Consider the following 20,099-nt stretch of genomic DNA (forward strand, 5'->3'; position numbering starts at 1 on the left):
ATAATACCCATATTGTTTCCCATAAGTATAAAGTGAAATATTGTAAGGTATAAAAATCTAGAAGATTTACGTGACAATTTCCGTACGTGTAACAGGGATAATATCATATGAATATTGTATGTCTGATAATCATTAAGTTAAAGACGAACAAATATTAGTAATAAATTATAATTATTAGTAATAAATTATAAAACGAATAGTGATATAAAATGTTTGAATACTCTCAAGCAAAAGCCTAAACCAGAAAGAATGTAAAGAAAAGGAAAATATAAAATAGTAAACATGTGTCAACATAATCACTGGCAATGAAAAAGCTGAAGAAAGATGAAGAGGGTGCACTTTGTAGTGAACACAATGTGCTACAAATACTACAAATACTTCTTTAGCTTCTAAATTTTATTACACATTAATTCTGATTGGTTGGGAAATTATCAGAAAATGACCCATTTCTCAACCAAATATACCTTTGAATGCTGTAATGATCTTGAAGAGAGAAACTGATTTTGGGTTGAGGAATGCATTACTATATTTTAAAAATATGAAATACATTCATGTAATGCCTCCAGAAACCTTTCTTCGTGCCTTCAAATGCTTTCTGAATTATCAACGTACCAACCTAAATCTACTCTACGCATGCAATAAACTATACAAATTCCATTACTTGGACTCTACTATTCACTTTAATTTCAGTTTTTCTCTTTAAACTGATCGTAATATTTGTAGTTTCTCCAGTCTTCATGTTTCAGTTCTTCTGCTGAAAAAAGTGTGTACTCAACTAGTTTACGTATTTAGTTACTACCGTAGTTTCGTACTATTGCACGAACACTTTTGCCAAATACGATATCATAGAAAGAATTTTAAAAAGAATATAAGCACAGAGAATCGTCCCATTTACTTGTTCTCCACAGAAAATTAACTACGTTCCAATAGTATGCCTAATCCATTTATTTCTTGCCATGTTTACACCTGCAATTCAAGACATTTTACGTATTCTAATCTTAAAGACTCTAAAATATATTTTGCCCTCTTTGACAATTAGGTTTTGTGATCACGATAGAGCACGCGCTGTGATATTTGACATGTAATATTCACGTGCTAACTTGAAAAGCAACTTGTTAGAGTGGTAGAGGAATCTGCAATTTACCCTGTAAAATTACATGGGTTACAGAATATGCAAATAATTCTTTCACTGATAACATTAATGATATAGTTACCTGAAGATATTTGATGAGATGAGCTATTGCCAGACCAACTACTCTGGCATCAGAAACAGCATCCTCATATTTTTGACCACAGTCCCAGGAAACTAGTACAACATTAGCATTTCTCCTAGCGTACTCATTGGCAATCGTCTGAAAAATCAAAATATGCACTTATTAGGAAAGTGTATGAGCTCACTGATACAAACTTAATCATCCAGTACATAAATGTAATAGCTATTAGAAAAGCACATTAGATTATTAGTTGTGTCCCTCTTATTACCCCTTTCTACAGTTTGCAACAAGATTGCTACAAATGTAATTCTCGTTTTTGTTATACTTTTCCTAATGTATCTTGTAAGAGTACTCTAGCTATCGAAGAATTCATAAAACTAACAAAGTCTATTTATGCTTGATAAATTATTTTGCACGCGTACAGAAACTCGTCTCACCTTACCATAAGGAGTATTCTGGTAGACTCTGATCAGCTGATTACGCACATGGAATATTCTGGCGCGCAGGGTTCTTTTCCCTAGTTGTGGGACATAAAATTTTGTTTTGGATTAAAAGCTAAAGAGTTACACCTTTTCCCTTCAAGTTAAAACTTGTTAGTTAGGGAAGTATTTCTTCTTTCATGTCTTAAAGCAATGTTCATGCCCAAACTTTTTTGCAATGTGTCCATTTTCCTTCAACTTGATTACAAAAAGCAGTATTGGTTTTAAGGATTTAGTAATGCGAACATAGGAGATGGGGTTGCATGGGCAAAACCGCTTCTTACCCTACAACGGTCGGGCGGAAAAGAGTTTCATAAACGGTCGGTCTGGTTCTAAGAAACCCAAGAAAATAAAACTGCATAATTAATTTGTAAACGATATGTTTTAAACAAAAACATACTTTATGTAATTACTGGTATTTCTACAACAGAAAAAAACATTTCTGCTCAAAACTAGTGTTTTTACTTATTTTTAAAAGTATTTGTAATTGTTTGCGTATTTTTTAGTAAATGATATGAGATTTTCTAGAGAATTATTTAAAAAAAGGTATACGTGCTTAAATGTTATAGGTAAGTAATGTTGTAAAGAACACTTATACGTTTATTTAATGTAACCTAAGGCATCACCTATGTTAAAATGTACTGAATGTCAGGGGGCATTTTTTTTAGTTTTCATACTCTGCATATTTTACAAACTGTTCAGTAGCATTTAGTTTTGCTGTCTTTGAATCTCTTTCATATCCCATTCTTTCCCGTCTCCAGAGGAGCTGGTTTGTCCGCCTAGATGTCAGAAAATCTTGCTACAAGAAGCCGAGATTCACGTGAGCGATTTGAATGCGTTGCGCGTTGCGTCATGTAGGACCATGGCAAAGATTTCCCTAACTTCTTGAGATAATCCCATCTTGCCATTTTTATGTGACTTTCCCTGGGAGTGAGGTAGCCATTCAGTGCGTCAATGTTCATGACTGTTTAAAGAAAAGACAGAGTAGCCAACGCCTGGTTCATCTTGCGCCTGTGTATTCACCACACTTAGCATCAACAACATCTACATAATTTTTGGTTTTCTTGTCAAATGTTATTATGCTAAGTTTCTTCTTTCCACCGGTTTCTTACTCAATTTCTTCATCATTATGCAACTATCATAGTCATTATATAATTCAAAATTAAGATCTGAATAGGAATCAACCAGTTCACTTTCATCATCATATAAAATTCTATGAATTTCACTCACAGTAACGGTTTCACGTTCCATTATGTTCTAAAGTTGCTTAAAATTCCAACTGAAATGTTCGTATATACATTCTTAAAGAATGTCGAATGGGTAATCACAATTAGAAAAAAAGTAAACTTCTTACAAGATTCTTGAAACTTAGAAATAAGTAAAAAAGTTTGTAAACAGAACGCTGCAGCCTAGCTGTTGCGCACCTAATCCTACATTTCCCCACTCCCTTCTCCGCGACGATGATGTTTTGCAGTGTTGCAATCTGCAAGGAGAGGAATGGTCTGAGGATTTTCTACGACATTTGAAAAAATGAAATCTTTGAGTTTTACGTCCCACGATAATGCCGGTTAGGCTAAAGGAGACGGTGATGATGAATAATGAATGAAATGGTGGAATGAAGAAAGTGGGAGGAAACGGGAGAACCCCGAGAAAACCCACGCACACGGTGTTTGTCCACCACAAAGTTCAGTTGGCGGGGGCTGGGATCGAACCCGGGACCCTAAACACCAGAGGTGAACGCTCTACCACTGAGCCACCGCGGCCCCCTCTACGACATTTGAGTGTAAATGCTGTATATTGACTGTGCCAGTTCGTACCAATGAAAAAATAATAACAAAAAGAGAAATTTTCCTTTCAGAAGGCGTGAAGGGATCGCCCCGTCGGAAAGCGTCACTGCTTACAGTGTATCCATGAGATAGTCTGCACGGGCCCGGCCCGTGAATTAATAATATGAGGCCCGACCCGAGTAAGAAATATGTTTTAGCATTTAGCCCGACCCTATGTGATAATCAAATGAGCCCGAAATAAGCCCGAATTACAAAAACTTAACAATTAAGGCAAAATTGTATTTTTTATTTGCAACAATTAGATGTTTAATTTTGCAGTTTAAAAGCTTTCATGATTCAGAGACAACAAGGAAATAAAGGTTATCCTTTACATTTAGTTAACTATGAATTCTCTCTCTATATAAAAAAAAGTCATTATATAAATTCTCATTTAATATAAACTGACATTGTTTTGAAGAAAAAAACCAAGACACGTTGTTCCCAATGCTCTTGTTCCTTTAATTCAGTGTAAGAAGCAGTATTTTCACTCAGACAAGCTAAGCATATTTATTTCTGTTACTTTTAGTTTTTTTCTCTATTACACAGCTTTTCTCTCAATTGCACAGTGATTTTAAGTGTGGGCGTCTTAAGTTACAAATTTAGGTGTGCGTTAAAAGTTCTCCAGAAAATATCGTTGTATTATGCCCGAAAAAGTCCCGAGAAATATGATTGTTTATTTAAAAATTTACGTCCCGGACCCGGCCCTAGGCCCGAGCTCGTGCAGACCTCTACCATGAGGTTGCTTACCTACTAAAAAAAGTAAGATTCGGACTTTAAACATTTTAGCAGGTGATATTTGTTGTAACATAAGTTTGCTGAGTTAGTATCACTGGAACTTTCAAAGCCAGACAAGTGGATGGAAGAGTAGTGGGGAGGATGGCGGAATACGAAGTGCTCCGCAGCGATCTGCGCATCTTGGTTTGAAACTTGTCGAGTTATAGCAAGAAAAGTTACATGAACGGTCGGGCTGCGTCTGACAGGCCTACGAGAGGTTTAGACTCTACTAAAAGCAACCTAACAATAAATCAAACTGGTTTGCGACACTAGTGTCTCTTGTCGGGCGTTTTAGGAAGGTATGCGAAGTTACAGCTTAAACCGCTAACGTTAAGTTGAAAATTTTATTTAGAATATAAGTAGATAGGTCTCACAGACCCGGCCCGACCTTTCTAGGGCAAAGGGATCATTCTGCTTAAGCACGACATCAATAGTGCCGCGAACATACAACATGGACCGCTGATGATAATAATGATATGATGATATAAGTCATCGATCTACTTATATCAAAACATAGGCTATAATAATGCGTGGCAAGCGTGCAAAGAAGCGTGTAATTAGGAATGTATCCACTCAATTCTGAAACATAGCGAAGGCTCTGTTATTCTGTGGGATGCAATATTTCCGTTTCAGTTAGTTCTCTGGTTCTGGTTTTACTGGTCTTCTGTGTCTTACAGGACGCGTCAATTACGATATCTCTTATTGTTCTTGATCTATGAAAGCAGTACTCAAACAGGAAATAATAATAAATTCCAACCACTTCCTTTATTGGTAGAGAGTTGCGGGTTGTGACGATATGCTCTCTTAAGGCAGTAAATCCATTGTAGAAAACTGCTTGACGGTATTTAATTTCATTTTTTATCCGTAGCCATAAATTTTGAAACCGGAAAGGGCTCATTTGAATAACTTCGGGTTTGCCAAGATAAATAATGCAGAAGACAGAACCTATTCCTAAGACAATGAATCGATTCCAGGAAACCGCATCTCAATATCTCTCATAACTTTTTGCTCTGTGGAAACCGTTATTTAAGCCGGAAGTAATTTTATATTTGAACCTCTTCTAATTTTGGTAGAATATTCGGCGTAGTCCTGGTATATTGCCCTGACGCACTGAATCGTTTACAGAAAACTGCTTCTTGATATTTGCTACCATTTTTTGTTCTTTGACGGTAAACGTTGAAACAGGAAATAACTAAGTTGAACTGTTTCTGGTATGAATAGAGTAAACGAAGGAGATACACCTATTGTTGGGACGCTGAATCGTTTGCGAAGTTCCCCATTCCGATATGCCTTATCCTTTTTTGCTCTGCTTCCTGTCAACAAACAGAGGGATAAAGCTTTTCTCTAAGACTGCCGACACTTATGTGTAATATAGTTTGGAATTCTAGTATCTCCGTAATGATAAGCCATATCAAGTTGCAATAAACAGCGTTATGAGTTATACGTCTCTAACTTTCATTTTATTACTGACTATGGAAGACTTCCACCTGTAAAATAGGTTTTGCATAACCTGGAGAAATATTTAGATAGCCCCGACGAAGATGTAACAGATTCCAAAATTGTGCCTGCTAATGAGCATAAATAATGAAGTTATGGCACAAGATTTGACAAAAGTAAACCCGGATGTTGACAACATCTTAAGATAAACTGAAATCACTTCAAATATATTTAAGTAATCTATGAGAAATTTTAGTGACATATGTATAATACAGAAGATATGAAAAAGTAAAATATTGTATGCTATAAGTGACAGTCTTCCCTGAAATGTACTTTTAAAAAAATTAGCATTAAGTTATGTTGTTACGTTTATGACATGACTGCAGAGCGTTAAACAAAGATGTTTCCAATGCCTAGCAGTGTAACAATCTCTGAGTTGTTTCAAGAGGTTCATTCTTGCAGCTTTTATTTATAGATTGCAAAATACATAAAACATACAATGTTTGCTGGTGAGAGTTGCTCCAAAAACGACTATCGTAGCCTCAAGTACAAAATTACGTATACATACTGAATAATGAGGTCGAAATATAAGATTATATTTAAATAATTTTGTAAAGAACATTCCGACTGGAATATTTTCCAATCTTATACAAAATATTTCTCATATCAAAAGACTGTGAAGATATCCGATTGCTCCGCATCAGTTTCTTGATTTATTACAAATTACAAGAATGCTTAAAATACGGTATCTATTGAAATTCATTAAATTCGCTATTTCAATTTTAAAAATCACTTTATCTTGGTTAGAATCACGTAGAAAGAGCACTTGTTTAAATTATTGAATCGTTTTCATTAGCTTAAAATAAATAAGGAGATAAAACAATATACTAAATACTCTTATCCATTGTAATCATATTACTTTCATCCAAACGTCATTTCTGACCGGACACAGGTCTCTGAAGGTTATAGTGTGAAGATGTCACCATCTCCCTAAACAAATCCGATCAAGTGAAGAAGTATCGTGGTGGAATGTAGTGTGAATTTATGCATCGTGAACATCACCATGCGAATCAATTTTGGAGTTGGAGCTTGTCTTCATGCTGAAAGACCATCCTGGATTTCGGATTATAATCATTGCCTCTAACATAAGCTTCCTTTATGTTGACCAAGTCAAGACCAAACTTCCGATGTTGGACTCTAGAGAAGACCATTGTCGTTGCCACAGACAATTTCACAAGCTGTAGAGTTAGGCACCAGAAAGCTACATTTCTTTCATAATGTTTGCATTTGAAAGTCTTCAGGCCAATTATATCACCACTTCACTAACTTCTACATTATACAAGGACTACTGAGAACCAGTGCATAACAATGAAATAATGTGCTTAAACATGTCCTTCCTTTCAGTTACGTTGCCCATATCTTATATATAATCTAGTCTGTTTTCTTATTTTGTAACAGTTGCGTCTCAATTGTGTATCCTTAAGCATAACTGATCAAACAAAATTAATTTCCGTTACTTGGGAGATTTGTCAGCTTTCATTCCCTTTCATTCCTTTATTTAGAGACTACTTCTGAGCTATAGCATCTGCAAACTCCCTGCAGCATAATATTTAAGGCACACAAACCATGTTATATAACAGTATTTATAGACGAACAAAATAATAATCAAAGAATTAGGTCATGGAGAGAGTAACATGAAAATAACTCAAATGAGCTTACTTGAATAATTCCCATTGTGGTCTGGTGATTAGTACAGCAAATTTATACAGGACAGAGCCGATCCAATGTTTTTTGCTTATTTTATTTTTCAAACAACACTTTCATTTCCTTCTGAAGATTGGCTTGCCATAGAAGGGAATACCTCGTCTGTGGTCAGAGGTATTTTCAAGTCTGTAAATCGTGAAACGTGTAGAATAGTGCAGGCTGTAACATACTATGAGCTGAAGTAGGAAAACGGATAACAAGAAAAAGAACAAGAGGATAATATATTAAGACCTGACTACGGTGATACAGTGCTTCCTTAGTACATGATGCTTGCAATAATACACTCAGGACATATGCAATATACATGTGGACTTCGATTATAGATACGGCAATTTTTATTATATCCGTCTATGGGTTCGATGCGTTAGTGTACAGCTAGGAGTGGTGAGTAGGTATTACGTGGGAAACCGGAACCTGTTCCATGAGTTCATGGACAATTGGATATGCCAAATGGATTCATATTGTAATATATCGTTCACGTAGATGATAAAGTTGCAGCAAAAGGGCTGGAAACTGCCCACGACGATAGATTTCTTTTCTACGTTTGGGGTAAAACATTAACGAACAGTAGAAAATTTCATACGCATGTGAAATATTGTCAATTTCTAACATCACACAAATAGTTTGAATGTGATTGCTTTGCTTCATTGTTGTACATAAATGACACAAACAGAAATTAGAAGTGGGATTCATTACAATATGAAATGTATTTTAAGTGCATCAGAAACTATATTCCTATGTTCTGCTTTTCGGTCACTTTCTGGTATGAACTTATACTTCACACTCTTGAATTTCTTCACTCTTTCATTTCTAAAAGTACTACGTAACGTTTCCAAGTATTATGAATTTGCCATTTCAACACTAATGTAAAGTTCTTTCTGTGGGTACTTACGTAACACGTAGCTAAAACATTATTTGATTTATGTTAGCATTTGACGATATCTCACATTTGTATGACACTTTCTGCCATTCTCCAATGTCTTCTCCAAATAGCATAATCTAACAGAGAAAGATACGGAGGGTAATTTTTTTACATCTTATGTATCGTGTAAGAAGTCGCTTAGCTAAACACTTGACCAGGCTCTGCCGTTCTTTCCTTTTTGGGTTGTTCCTAATTTGTGGTGCGCATTATATTTTATTCTCGATCTGAGAGTCTTTGTATCAAGTTTTATTTAATATGTCTCGGAATACTCATTAAGCTTGGATCTAATTTTCAATAAAATGCTTCAATCCTTATATGTTGCTCTTTGACACCTAATCACTTTGTAAAAACAAACGACATCTGAAAGTAAATAAAAGTAGGACCACTTGGTTCCATATCCTATGGTTCCAATTTTCATTAATATGAGACTCACACAATTATTGTATTAGTTATTCTAAACTGATAATAAAATAGAGGGGTTGGAAATCGATCAGACGAAAAGATGTTTATGTTTTGTTACTTTGTCAATCTACTTACACTGTTTCAAACATTTTTGTTGTTTTTTTCGATATGTGCTAGTGTAATCTTGAAATGAAATGAATTTCTAGTATTAGGTGCCAGGATTATGCCTTGTATGCTAAAGGAGAGAGATGCGTAATAGAAGTAAATGAATATGTGTGTAATAAGAATTGCGGATAAAACGGAATCAGCGAGGAAGAATGCACATGACCTGTGTTCTCTTCCACAAACTGACACGACTTGGGATTGAGTTAAAGATGTACACTCTACCAAGAAGCCACAGTACGAAATCCTCATCGCAGAAGCTAATAGAAAATAACATTCTATTTAATCCCAACAGATCAGATATTAACAAAATGTGTGTAGAGAAACCTACATTTTCAAAACGACATTTTAGTTTCTAGAGCTAACAAGTAGACCTCACCACTTCGCCGTTGCGTTAGCAAAAGGAAACAACTACTGTCCTAGAGTAGGGTTGAATATAAGATATTGACAAAAATTTTAGCTGCTAATGAGCACTAGAAATATGGGAAAACGAAATAGAAACACGAATGTGGGAAAGCCAAGTACAATATAATTTGATAGTTGCAAGACCGATATTTTTTCGAAATACATGGAGGAACAATAGTTATGACTTCAACTATGTAAATCGAGTTAGGAGGGATGTTTTTACGGCATTCCAGATCATGGCCGCCATCTTAAAATCCGCCATATTGGATTGACGTCAACTTTTTCAAATGGAAAGAGGGCCATGTGAGGTATCAAACAACAATGATTTTTTCCACCCAATCTCATACACTAATTAGTTTGTCCATATCTGGAACGGTTTACAACTTACAGTTCTTTCAATGTGGAAAAATTCGTTGTTTGTAGCATATAACAGATAAGTACAGTGGCAATGAACATAGCTCCAGAGACAGCATTCTTACAGAACAAAATCACGGCAATGCAAAAAATGAAAGTCCTCAGCATTCATAAAGTGGTTCTGATCTCGCCACTGTGTGTGTGCGTTTGTAGATTCAAACTGAAACTATAAGCAGTTGGGGCAGCACGATGAAGAGAATAGCAATATGGGTTGTCAATGGCATTCCTGGTCGTAGTAGCTACGGTATAATGTAGAAGCTTACGTGCATCGTGTACCATTCTACAGCGACAAACTCTTTGTAAGGAGACAAGTGCAGAAAATATATTATTCTCGATGTGTGTTCTACCCGTGAACCTGGAAGTGCTTGAGAAATAGTTATTTCGTTTATTGCATTAAACCTGTAATTCTGTGAGGTGCGTGCGTGTGTGTGTGTTAGGGAGAGTGTGTGCAAGCAACAATTATAGTCTGAAAAACGACACACCATGGCGTTAAATAAGGAAAACATTGCTATGTACCTCCTGCAGCAGTTACAGACATTACGGTTCAAGCACAATGCAACAAATATATCAGAACAGGAAAGAGTAATCGCAGATGACATAATTAGATTCCTAGAGGATTAAGACTTGGAATTCGAAATGGAATACAATCTGGATATTCTAGAGGTGGCACATCATGAGATAAACAATCAAGAAGCTAGTGTGGAAGCGGAACGGTATGTGAATTGCTATTGGTCGAATACAGGGAGCAGGAATTCACTTATGCTGGATACCTGAGAATTATTTAATAATGAAGAGGTGCGAAGTACAATAGTTCCACCTGGGAAATCAGTGGAAGTGTGACAAATTCCAAAAGGTACCACCGGCATATTTCAACCTTTGAATGTATTTTTTTTAGACAATACAAAACATTGGCGTACTATATGTGATTATGCAATAAAGGACGAACATTTCCATTCAAAACTGCATGACAGAGATACTATTGTCACTCTGCATTCCATTGTGTACAATCAATTTCAGTCTCCTCGCTTCACAGGAATGATTCAATAAGCATTTTGTAAATCAGTATATATTGATGAGCCGATCGAATGATTCGAAGTGCCGAAGAAGCACATTTTCAATATTCCCGGCATTAACTTTTGTGATATTTCTGATGCTTCATTTTTCATTAGGTGCTCATGGTACTCTGCAAAATTCTGTCTTGACCATTTTATGAATGCTGAGGACTTTCATTTCTTGCATTGCCGTAATTTTGTCTAGTAAGAATGCTATCTCTGGAGCTATATTCATTGTCACTATTGTTATCTGTTATAACGAATTTTTCCACATTGAAAGACTTGTAAGTTGTAAACCGTTCCAGATATGGACAAACTAATTAGTGTACGAGATTGGGTGGAAAAAATCATTGTTGTTTGATACCTCACATGGCCCTCTTTCCATTTGAAAAAGTTGACGTCAATCCAATATGGCGGATTTCAAGATGGCGGCCATGATCTGGAATGCCGTAAAAACATCCCTCCTAGCTCGATTTACATAGTTGAAGTCATAACTATTGTTCCTCCATGTATTTCGAAAAAATATCGGTCTTGCAACTATCAAATTGTATTGTACTTGGCTTTCCCACATTCGTGTTTCTATTTCGTTTTCCCATATTTCTAGTGCTCATTAGCAGCTAAAATTTTTGTCAATATCTTATATTCAACCCTACTCTAGGATAGTAGTTGTTTCCTTTTGCTAACGCAACGGCGAAGTGGTGAGGTCTACTTGTAAGTATTCCAGTTAAATGGCAAGGTTAGTAGGGGGCAAGTCCCCCTTCCATCACATATAGCCTTAGCGTTAGAAGACGAATGTTAAAATCTAACCACACCAAATATTGAATGCCTAAATTGTGTCTATTGGAAGTAAGTGATTTACAGGCAAAAGAATTGAAGTAAAATGAAAGGCGAAATATACCACGAAAAAAATGAAGAAACTCTGCTCACAATGAACATAAAACATCTTGTTGTTCAAGTCTTCAACGTGATGCAGTAGTTATGGTATAGACGTTCCAACATGGGCGAAAGACGCCAATGTTTTTCAAAACAAGGTTCGGTGATTATCAAAAAAGTATCCAGAACAGATGAGAATGATGCCGCATGATTTAAAGATGTAACTGTTTCTGTATATATTTACCGTTATCATATCGCGGTGCAAGTTGAAACAAGGATACTGACATTGAACAGTTTTAGAAGCAGTAAATATGTAGTACCTCATGCTCCCGTACGTTATGAGGATAAGACAGCCCCAATTATCATGTACTAGATGTAAAATTAATGGGTATTATAGAGGAAACAAGGAAGACCTCTGACCAATATACAGTTAGGAAAAATTGTAAGTTTATTAAATATAATTTTCTAAGTGTCTCTGAGATTTTTTTAAAAAAATATGAGCTTCGTGAAATCGAATCTCAACCACACATTTTCAAAAACATACTGTTCTTATTAAAGACAAGATATTATGTGTTCAATCCACTAATCAATCTTATGTTCTTATGGTGAAGAATTTCCATATTAGTTATTATTCGAGTCATTAATGGATACAAACGAAATATATTGATGTCAATCACACTTGACAAAGTAGCATCATTGAATTCACGTGTAAACATGTTTCTCACAACCAAATCTTCAACTTCTTTATTTCAAAATGGGTATATTAATATACGATAGCTTGAAGTAGAATTTTTAGTTAAAAACAAATGAAATCTGTTGTCATAATGAAGAAGTCATTTAATCCACATGTAAGGTTGTTAGAAAAATAATCACACTGCTGAACAAGACTGTACATATTTAATATAAAAACACATATTAAATATGATTGTGTGTGAGTAAGGTTGTTGTACTAAGTAATCAATATTTATATTATTTACATTCGAATATAAAATAATCAAATCCTGACAGAATGAAGTTTCAACATCGATAAGACAAACATAATACACTATCATTGATTAAAATTATGAATCTGCAGAAACTTTATTTTCTGATTAAACACTTCTCATGAATAATGACAACAACAACACTAATAATAATAATAATAATAATAATAATAATAATAATAATAATAATAATAATAATAATAATAATAATAATAATAATAATAATAATAATTATTATTATTATTATTATTATTATTATTATTATTATTATTATTATATACCTCGCAATGCATTAAGTTATCTGTCTTTCACACTGTACCATATAATCCTGCATGCTATTCACTATGATAATAGTACATATCCAATCATATTGTGTTTTCTTTACAAGTCAATTGTGGCGTTCATGAAAGTCGACTAACTAAATATAATTTCTTTTAATCGCTTGATTGGTGTTTAATATCAGCTTACAGTAGTGATTCCAAACCAGAAGGGATCTATTGATAAAAGTGAAGTACAGCCATGGCATAATAACCCTTTAGCAGATAAAACACAAAAACTCGTGCTGCAACCTATTATCTCGTCTAAGGTGATTGAATGGCACAAAGAAAATTGGCAACGTAGAATAACAGGAAGTTTCTCAGAAATTAAAACAGACATTTATACTTGTTAATATACATCACACATCGCTTTATCTACGTTCTCATCTTTTTATTTTAATATTAGATACGCAGTCATTATCACATTTATGTGTAAATTACTATTCTCGCTAGTCAATTGAATGCAAATGTTTGCTACATATAGGCCTAAACGGATAGGGAAGAGGCATGCACATATTAAACGTAATGTTAAAGTCTTTTATACTGCAGCGTTCTTAAACATTGTAATTAAAATAAACTCATACATTGTCAGCGACATTTCCCAGCCATAATCTCTCTTTGCTTTTCTACAACGAAATACACATAACAGACAACATCGTTCATGTAGCGAACTCTCAACTTTGATCAGAAATTGGAAATGAGAGAGTGGCTTCATTTAATATTTATTTGATCTATTCTTCACCTGCACTTTCTTTGCCTCTCTTCTCAGTTGAAAACACCGGTGCTGGAATAGTGATGGTTGTTAAAGTTGTGAAAAATTAGTGATCGTCGTATGTCTTTCTCCTTCAGAGGTGGCCTTGTACAATCCGCGGCAAAAAACCTGCAACATGAGGATGTAAGTTTATTGTGAAACTACGCCTTACAGCACAGGGAATGAACATAACGTCTAAGTGGAACGAATCACGGCAGGATAAACCTTGGCCTCCTCCCGTGCACACTTATTTTGGAGCAAAAGACTTTGTCATTTCACAATAAACTTATATGTTCATGTTGCAGGTTTTTTGCCGCGGATTGTACCAATCTTCTCCTGCATGTGAGTCCTATGTTATTATTTTATGTATTGAATTTTAGAAGATAAGAGAAACAGAATAAAACATTTTAAAAACCCTCGTCATTCCTTTTATGTTTTTTAAAAAAGATTTCACTTGCTTTCATTAATGAGTGTTGTATTATTCTTAATTCCAATCATTCGTTTTCCTTCGTGTTATTTATCTATTCGAGGCATCTGTGTTTTCGGCGGAAATGAAGAGTTTTCTCTTGGCTATATGATTCCATTCAATTCCCGGAAGAAATAAAGTTATCAAATTAATTATATTAATAGTATTTTATTTAACTCTTAGGTTCTTTGCTATTAATCGAAGTAAATTTGATTCCTCCACTTTATATTTTTGTGTTATGCTCAGCATAATCGCTCGTAATGCGACGTAGTTGTCCGATGGAAACGAGTTGTGTGAGATATTTTGGAGAATTAGAATTTGGATAGTCTTGGTTGCTAAAGTCAATCATAGTACTTTTTCTACTCAGATACAGTCCAAGATAGCAGTTGGGTAAGATAATTAACCGATATTTCTAAAAAGGTAAGCATTATAACAATTTTATGTATGTGAAATTGCCTATGTTTATGGAAAATTTTCTTCTAGCTGTGTGGTTTTCTCGTAGATTTATTCCTAATATTTTGATAACGATCGTTAATGCCTGTCGTTTAATTAAAATCGTAGTACATTGACCAAATTACCCATTAAATTGATGCTCAGATTCCTAATGCTTGATTTCAGCTATCGAAGGAAAAGAGGATTACATTGGAGTTGGGAATATTATTTAAATACTAAATTAAAAATATTACATTTACACTTGTTCTCTTATACACGTATAGTTGTGTGGCGGGAATGATACAAGGTCGCTCAATATATGAGTGGACGACTTAACAGTTGAAATTAACTTGAAATAAGTAATCATAATTGTGTAATTAGCAATGAAGTTGTAAAATATGATTTATCTGGAGCTTAAGGCAAATGTAGGACATCCTCCCAAAAGGAATTGGTAATAATATTGTTTGAATTATTTAATATTATATTGTTACTTTCCTACTTAGATTTGGAATTATAGGAGTATCTTCTAGCTTTCCAATTTCTTTAGAATAAAAAAGAAATAGTTGTTATTATGACAAAATAATTGATATTATGATTATGTTATTCAAACAGATTTGCATATAAGATTCTAGTCGGTTGGCTATTTTTCCCATATGCATGCTATTTAAAAATAATATTTTTGAATGATTTTTAAAATATATCTTTATTGTTGTTTATTATTTTTATAATAAAGTTGTCATAATTGAAAAGGATTGTTGTGTTATTGTTAGTTTCTGTTATGCATACGTATGTCTGCTTTTTTCTATTGACTTATTTGGTTAATAATGTTCTTATGCCATTCACTGAGGAAGAGTGTTGCTGATTTGGTATTTACAAGGTAAGAGTTTTAAATAGGTTTGAGCTGAACTAATTGTGCATTAATTGTTTTGGATGACCTTTGCCCAAAGCGCTCTATCGAGAAAGATTGAGTTTTGATTGTTTATTTTTTACTGTCCATAACCTTTACGGGTGCGTTGCAAACTTTATTCTTGGTTTACTAGTGGTCACATGAACAAATTCATAGCAAATTGCTGAATAAACGTAATTTCAACATGCGTGTGGATTGTAATTATACTTGGTAATTCGATAATCCAGAGAACAAAGTTCTAAGCATCACAATGTTTGTTATAGCAATCAAGAGAGCTATCTTGTTTATCGCCTCCCCTGTTTGTGATGAGCTGTATATTGATGATATGTTTATTTTTTGCATCTCCAGATATTCTGATATTACTCGTCATCCTAAAATTGCATTAACTCGTGTTATATACTGATCGAAAAAGAGAGAACATAAAGTTCAATGAACATACTTCTGCGGCTAATAAATTTGCCTTGTTCATCCATACTTGTACCTCAGTTCCTTGTTTTGACTGTTGATCATCGATTAACATTGGCACAGCACAGTTATTATTAAGTACTACTTTCTCCGATCTGTGAATTTCCTACTACTAATATCCCACCGACCCGAAGTACTACTCATAGTGTTCTACAGAGATTGTATCCTAGTCTAGGTCACGCCTAGATAGACTATGATTGTATCTCTAAATCGTAAGTCCCTTCTCTGCTTGGAAAATTCGACATTTTCATCATCTTGGCATTCAGTTGGCTATTACAGCTGTATATATTAGTGATTCGGTAAGCCTTCGGTAGAAGCGAATGAACCACCGTTTGCCAGTAGCCATTACAGGCTTCTCAGTTATTATAGGGTCCATATGGGTTCTAATTCAGACAACCTCAGCATCTTCCCTTTACAAAGCTAGAGCTATTAGACCCACGACAATATTCATTATGACGTCGTGCTAAAAACACTCACTGTGTATTAGTAATTAGTGCAGTTTTCCCGAAGATTCTAGCGTGGTATCGTACTTTACACTGTAATGTCATGTTTTGCTATTTACTGTGTGACAGTAACTGCCATTGTGAAAACTATATTATCCGACTCTGTATTCGCCTATTTTTTGTAGGTTGATGTGTATACTCAGACCTCAGAAGACTTTCAGGACTGTCTAAGCATTTTAATCAGGGTTTGACATATAACGACCTCTTATGTGACGGTACTCTCACTTTCGTTCGTGAGATTGAAACAATTCTTTTACGGGCACCGATACTTTTGCTTTTTGCTTTTCCAGTTGGTTTGGGTACAAATCCTCGCGGCCAGAACCTCACGGACCAAAACCTCGCCTGGTCAAAAACTCGCCTCCCAAACCCTCGCCGGCCAAAATCTCGCCTGGCCAAAACCTCGCCTTGCCAAAACCTCGCGCCCCAAAATATCGCCATACCCTAAATCTCGCCTGACCAAAATGTAAATGTTCCAACAGATGATACGGATTTCGGTATAAAAGACGCTTTTTCAGAAGAAGTATCACGGGTATTTGTCCAAGTCCGCGATACCATATGAAAATTCTATTTCTGTATTAGAGGATTTCAATGTTAAGGTAGGGCGACAGGATGTTTTTAAACTTTTTATAGGGAAATAAAGTCTGCATAAGGAAAGTAATGACAACTAACGGGGTTAGTTTTGTGAACTTTGGAACATCCAAAAACTTAAAATTTTAACAAAAATCTAATAATATTTATGAAAGTATGAATAATATATGAGTTTTTACGACGTCCCTTGATTATGTCCTGTAGGTTAAAGGAGACGTAGATGACCAGGATGAAGGAAATGATCGAATAAAGAAAGTGGGAGGAAACTGGAATAACCCGAGAAAGCCCGCGCACACGATGTTTTGTATATTATTACTATTATTTGTAATGTGGAATTTCATATTAAGAAACTCGTTGGGTAAATTTTAAAGAAAAGTTTCATTCGCGGCGAGGTTTTGGCCACGCGATGTTTTGGGTGGCAAGGTTTTGCCCCGGCGAGATTTTGGGCGGCGAGGTTTTGGCAACGCGAGGTTTTGGCCCGGCGAGATTTTGTCCCGCGAGGTTTTGGGCGGCGAGGTTTTGGCCACGCGAGGTTTTAGGCGGCGAGGTTTTGGCCCGGCGAGATTTTGTCCCGCGAGGTTTTGGCCGGCGAGATTTTGGGTGGCTATGTTTCGGCCGCGAGATTTTGTCCGTATCCCTTTCCAGTTATATGTGAGCAACTCGGGCAAACATAATAGTATGTCATATTTTCCAAGTTTTGAGTAAACTGGAAAAAAGGATGAACACCCACGCAATGTAATGAAACGACACATGCCAAATAAGTTTATCCTGGCATCTGTAGACACATTTACGAAGTTAAACTACCTACATACTCTTCCATGCTTCAATTCCAACCCATTCCAATTAATAACTCAATTTCAAAGTAAGTGATGCTTGCCATTAGGTTAGCCCAAGCCCGTTGTATTTCTAATAGTGCTAATTTCTAGTTATATTATTATTTTTTATCCTCCTATCTTTTGCAAAAATGTTAATTTAATATTTAATATCTAGGATTCATCTACACCTATCCCTTATCCTAATAGGAACAAATACTCTCACTCCTTACTTCATCATTAAACTATCAATTAAAATGAACTCAATGGTAGATAGGATTCTTGGCAGCATGAATTCCAATACACAGCAAAGTATACATAAATTTGTGATTCTACTGGAACATAGCATCTTAATGTACGTTGAACCGAGATTTGATAGTTTTAATTCTTTTTAATTTTAATTAATTTAATTATGCAAATAAAAGGCAGTACTTACATTAAACTGGTTTTCCACCATCTGTTTGAACCCCTCTCCTGCTCTTCCTACGTAACCTTGAACTAGGAACTTCAGCGGCAGTGACCAATTTACATTTCTAAGATATTGGCGACTTGGTTTCAATTCAACCTGAAAATAGTGTTAGTTAGTTACTTCTCGATTTCTTGATTGTATTACGAATTTAGTTGTATGATATGTAAATTGTACTGCTGGTATTTTGTTTACAGTAAATCTCTATGTAATTCTGCAGTTATGTATTAATTCTAAAATTATAATTACTAGTGTAATTAACATATTTATGGGTTTGTATACTTTACATTCATACCATGATGCAACGTCATACACAGTATATCCGTTTTTTTTATAAAAGAATATATAAAACAGAAAGTTTACATATAACCTGCATTTTTTAAATTTATGAAACAGTAGTCTCAGACAACCTACTATAATGTGGTGAAATGGCAAGCTAGGTAATAGAAAATATGGATAGGCCGGGTTTGTATAATTACACATTTTCTGTCCTACTCATGCCACTAAAACACACATTTATTGAAAGATTTAAAGGTGTTAGTACAGAACAGTACTTTATAAATATATGTTATTCATTGTAAGCACATTAAAAAGTATTATATAAAACAGCTGAAGTCTAAGAATAAAACTCTTTGATATATGACTGTATCTCTTCTTCAAAGCGCGTCTCTATGGTAGGCGTTAGGAGTCCAGTAGATTCTTCAAGAAAATTCTCATTTTATTACAGTTTTTATCTTTTTCGTTTTTGGAACCTGGCCGGATAGTCGAAATTTTATTGAAATTTACATCTGTATAAAAACTACTGTATTATTTCTTTTATAAAATGCTCTTTGAATTGCATACATATAAATGATGGTGTGGGGAAAATGATGGTGTATCATACTTTCTAATTTTCGAATAAACTAGAAAATAAGACGTAAAATGCCCAATGGAATGATATATTTGAATAAAGCATCTCCTGCTATCTCCAGGCACATTCCTGAAATAAATCTACCTACATACTGTTCTATGGTCAATCTCAACCTACTCGGACTAATAACTCAATTTCACCAGAAATAAAAGTTAGAAATGTGACATACCATTACTTTCGCCTGAGCCGCACACATATGTTTACCATCCAATGAATTTTACAATTTTATGATCCTCCACATTAGAATACAATTTACAGACTTCAATATTTTATGTATCATTTTGCAATAAATTATGTCCTGTCTTGACCGCAGATTGATATTATATTTTGAAGGAGTTATTACATAAATTATTCGTCAGAACCTAACTCGTATATACTATAAATAAGACACATTGCTGAGCAGAAAAGATTTCTTAAGATCAAACGTACGAGTATAAGTAAAAAAATCAATCCAACACATTATCTAGGTAATTCAGATAGTTACAGATTGGTTCAGATATTTAATATCATCAAATTCCCAGATCGGTGTTCTTTGTGTTGAATGGCTTGATGATGCCTGAGGTACTGAAATAATGTTAAAAGTGTATTTATATATTCCTGCAAATTTTTAGAAAATCCCATAATGAAGTGTTCTTCGAATGGAATAATTCCTCAGACATTGAAATAATATGATGGATTATATGATGCATAAGTGTATTTGCATCTCCCTTCCAATTTCGAGAAAGTCATAATGAAAACACTTTTAAGTTGAATTGTTTCAACATATTAACCATCT

The 20,099-nt window shown here is 34.7% G+C and overlaps 1 protein-coding gene across 1 annotated transcript in view; it reads right to left on the reverse strand.

Annotated features, from left to right (window-relative positions):
• The window catches only part of LOC145669127 (inactive pancreatic lipase-related protein 1-like), a 265,962-nt gene that overhangs the window by 189,430 nt on the left and 56,433 nt on the right, over positions 1 to 20,099 (reverse strand). Inside the window, exons 4-5 of the mRNA XM_081737472.1 lie at positions 18,385 to 18,513; positions 1,215 to 1,352 (exon numbers count right to left, since the gene is read on the reverse strand). Of these exons, the coding sequence (XP_081593598.1) occupies positions 1,215 to 1,352; positions 18,385 to 18,513 (267 nt within the window). The remainder of the gene's footprint in view (positions 1 to 1,214; positions 1,353 to 18,384; positions 18,514 to 20,099) is intronic.

This window comes from Thermobia domestica, chromosome 13 (genome assembly GCF_964235325.1).
Source record: "Thermobia domestica chromosome 13, izTheDome1.hap1.1, whole genome shotgun sequence".
Lineage (NCBI taxonomy): Eukaryota > Metazoa > Arthropoda > Insecta > Zygentoma > Lepismatidae > Thermobia > Thermobia domestica.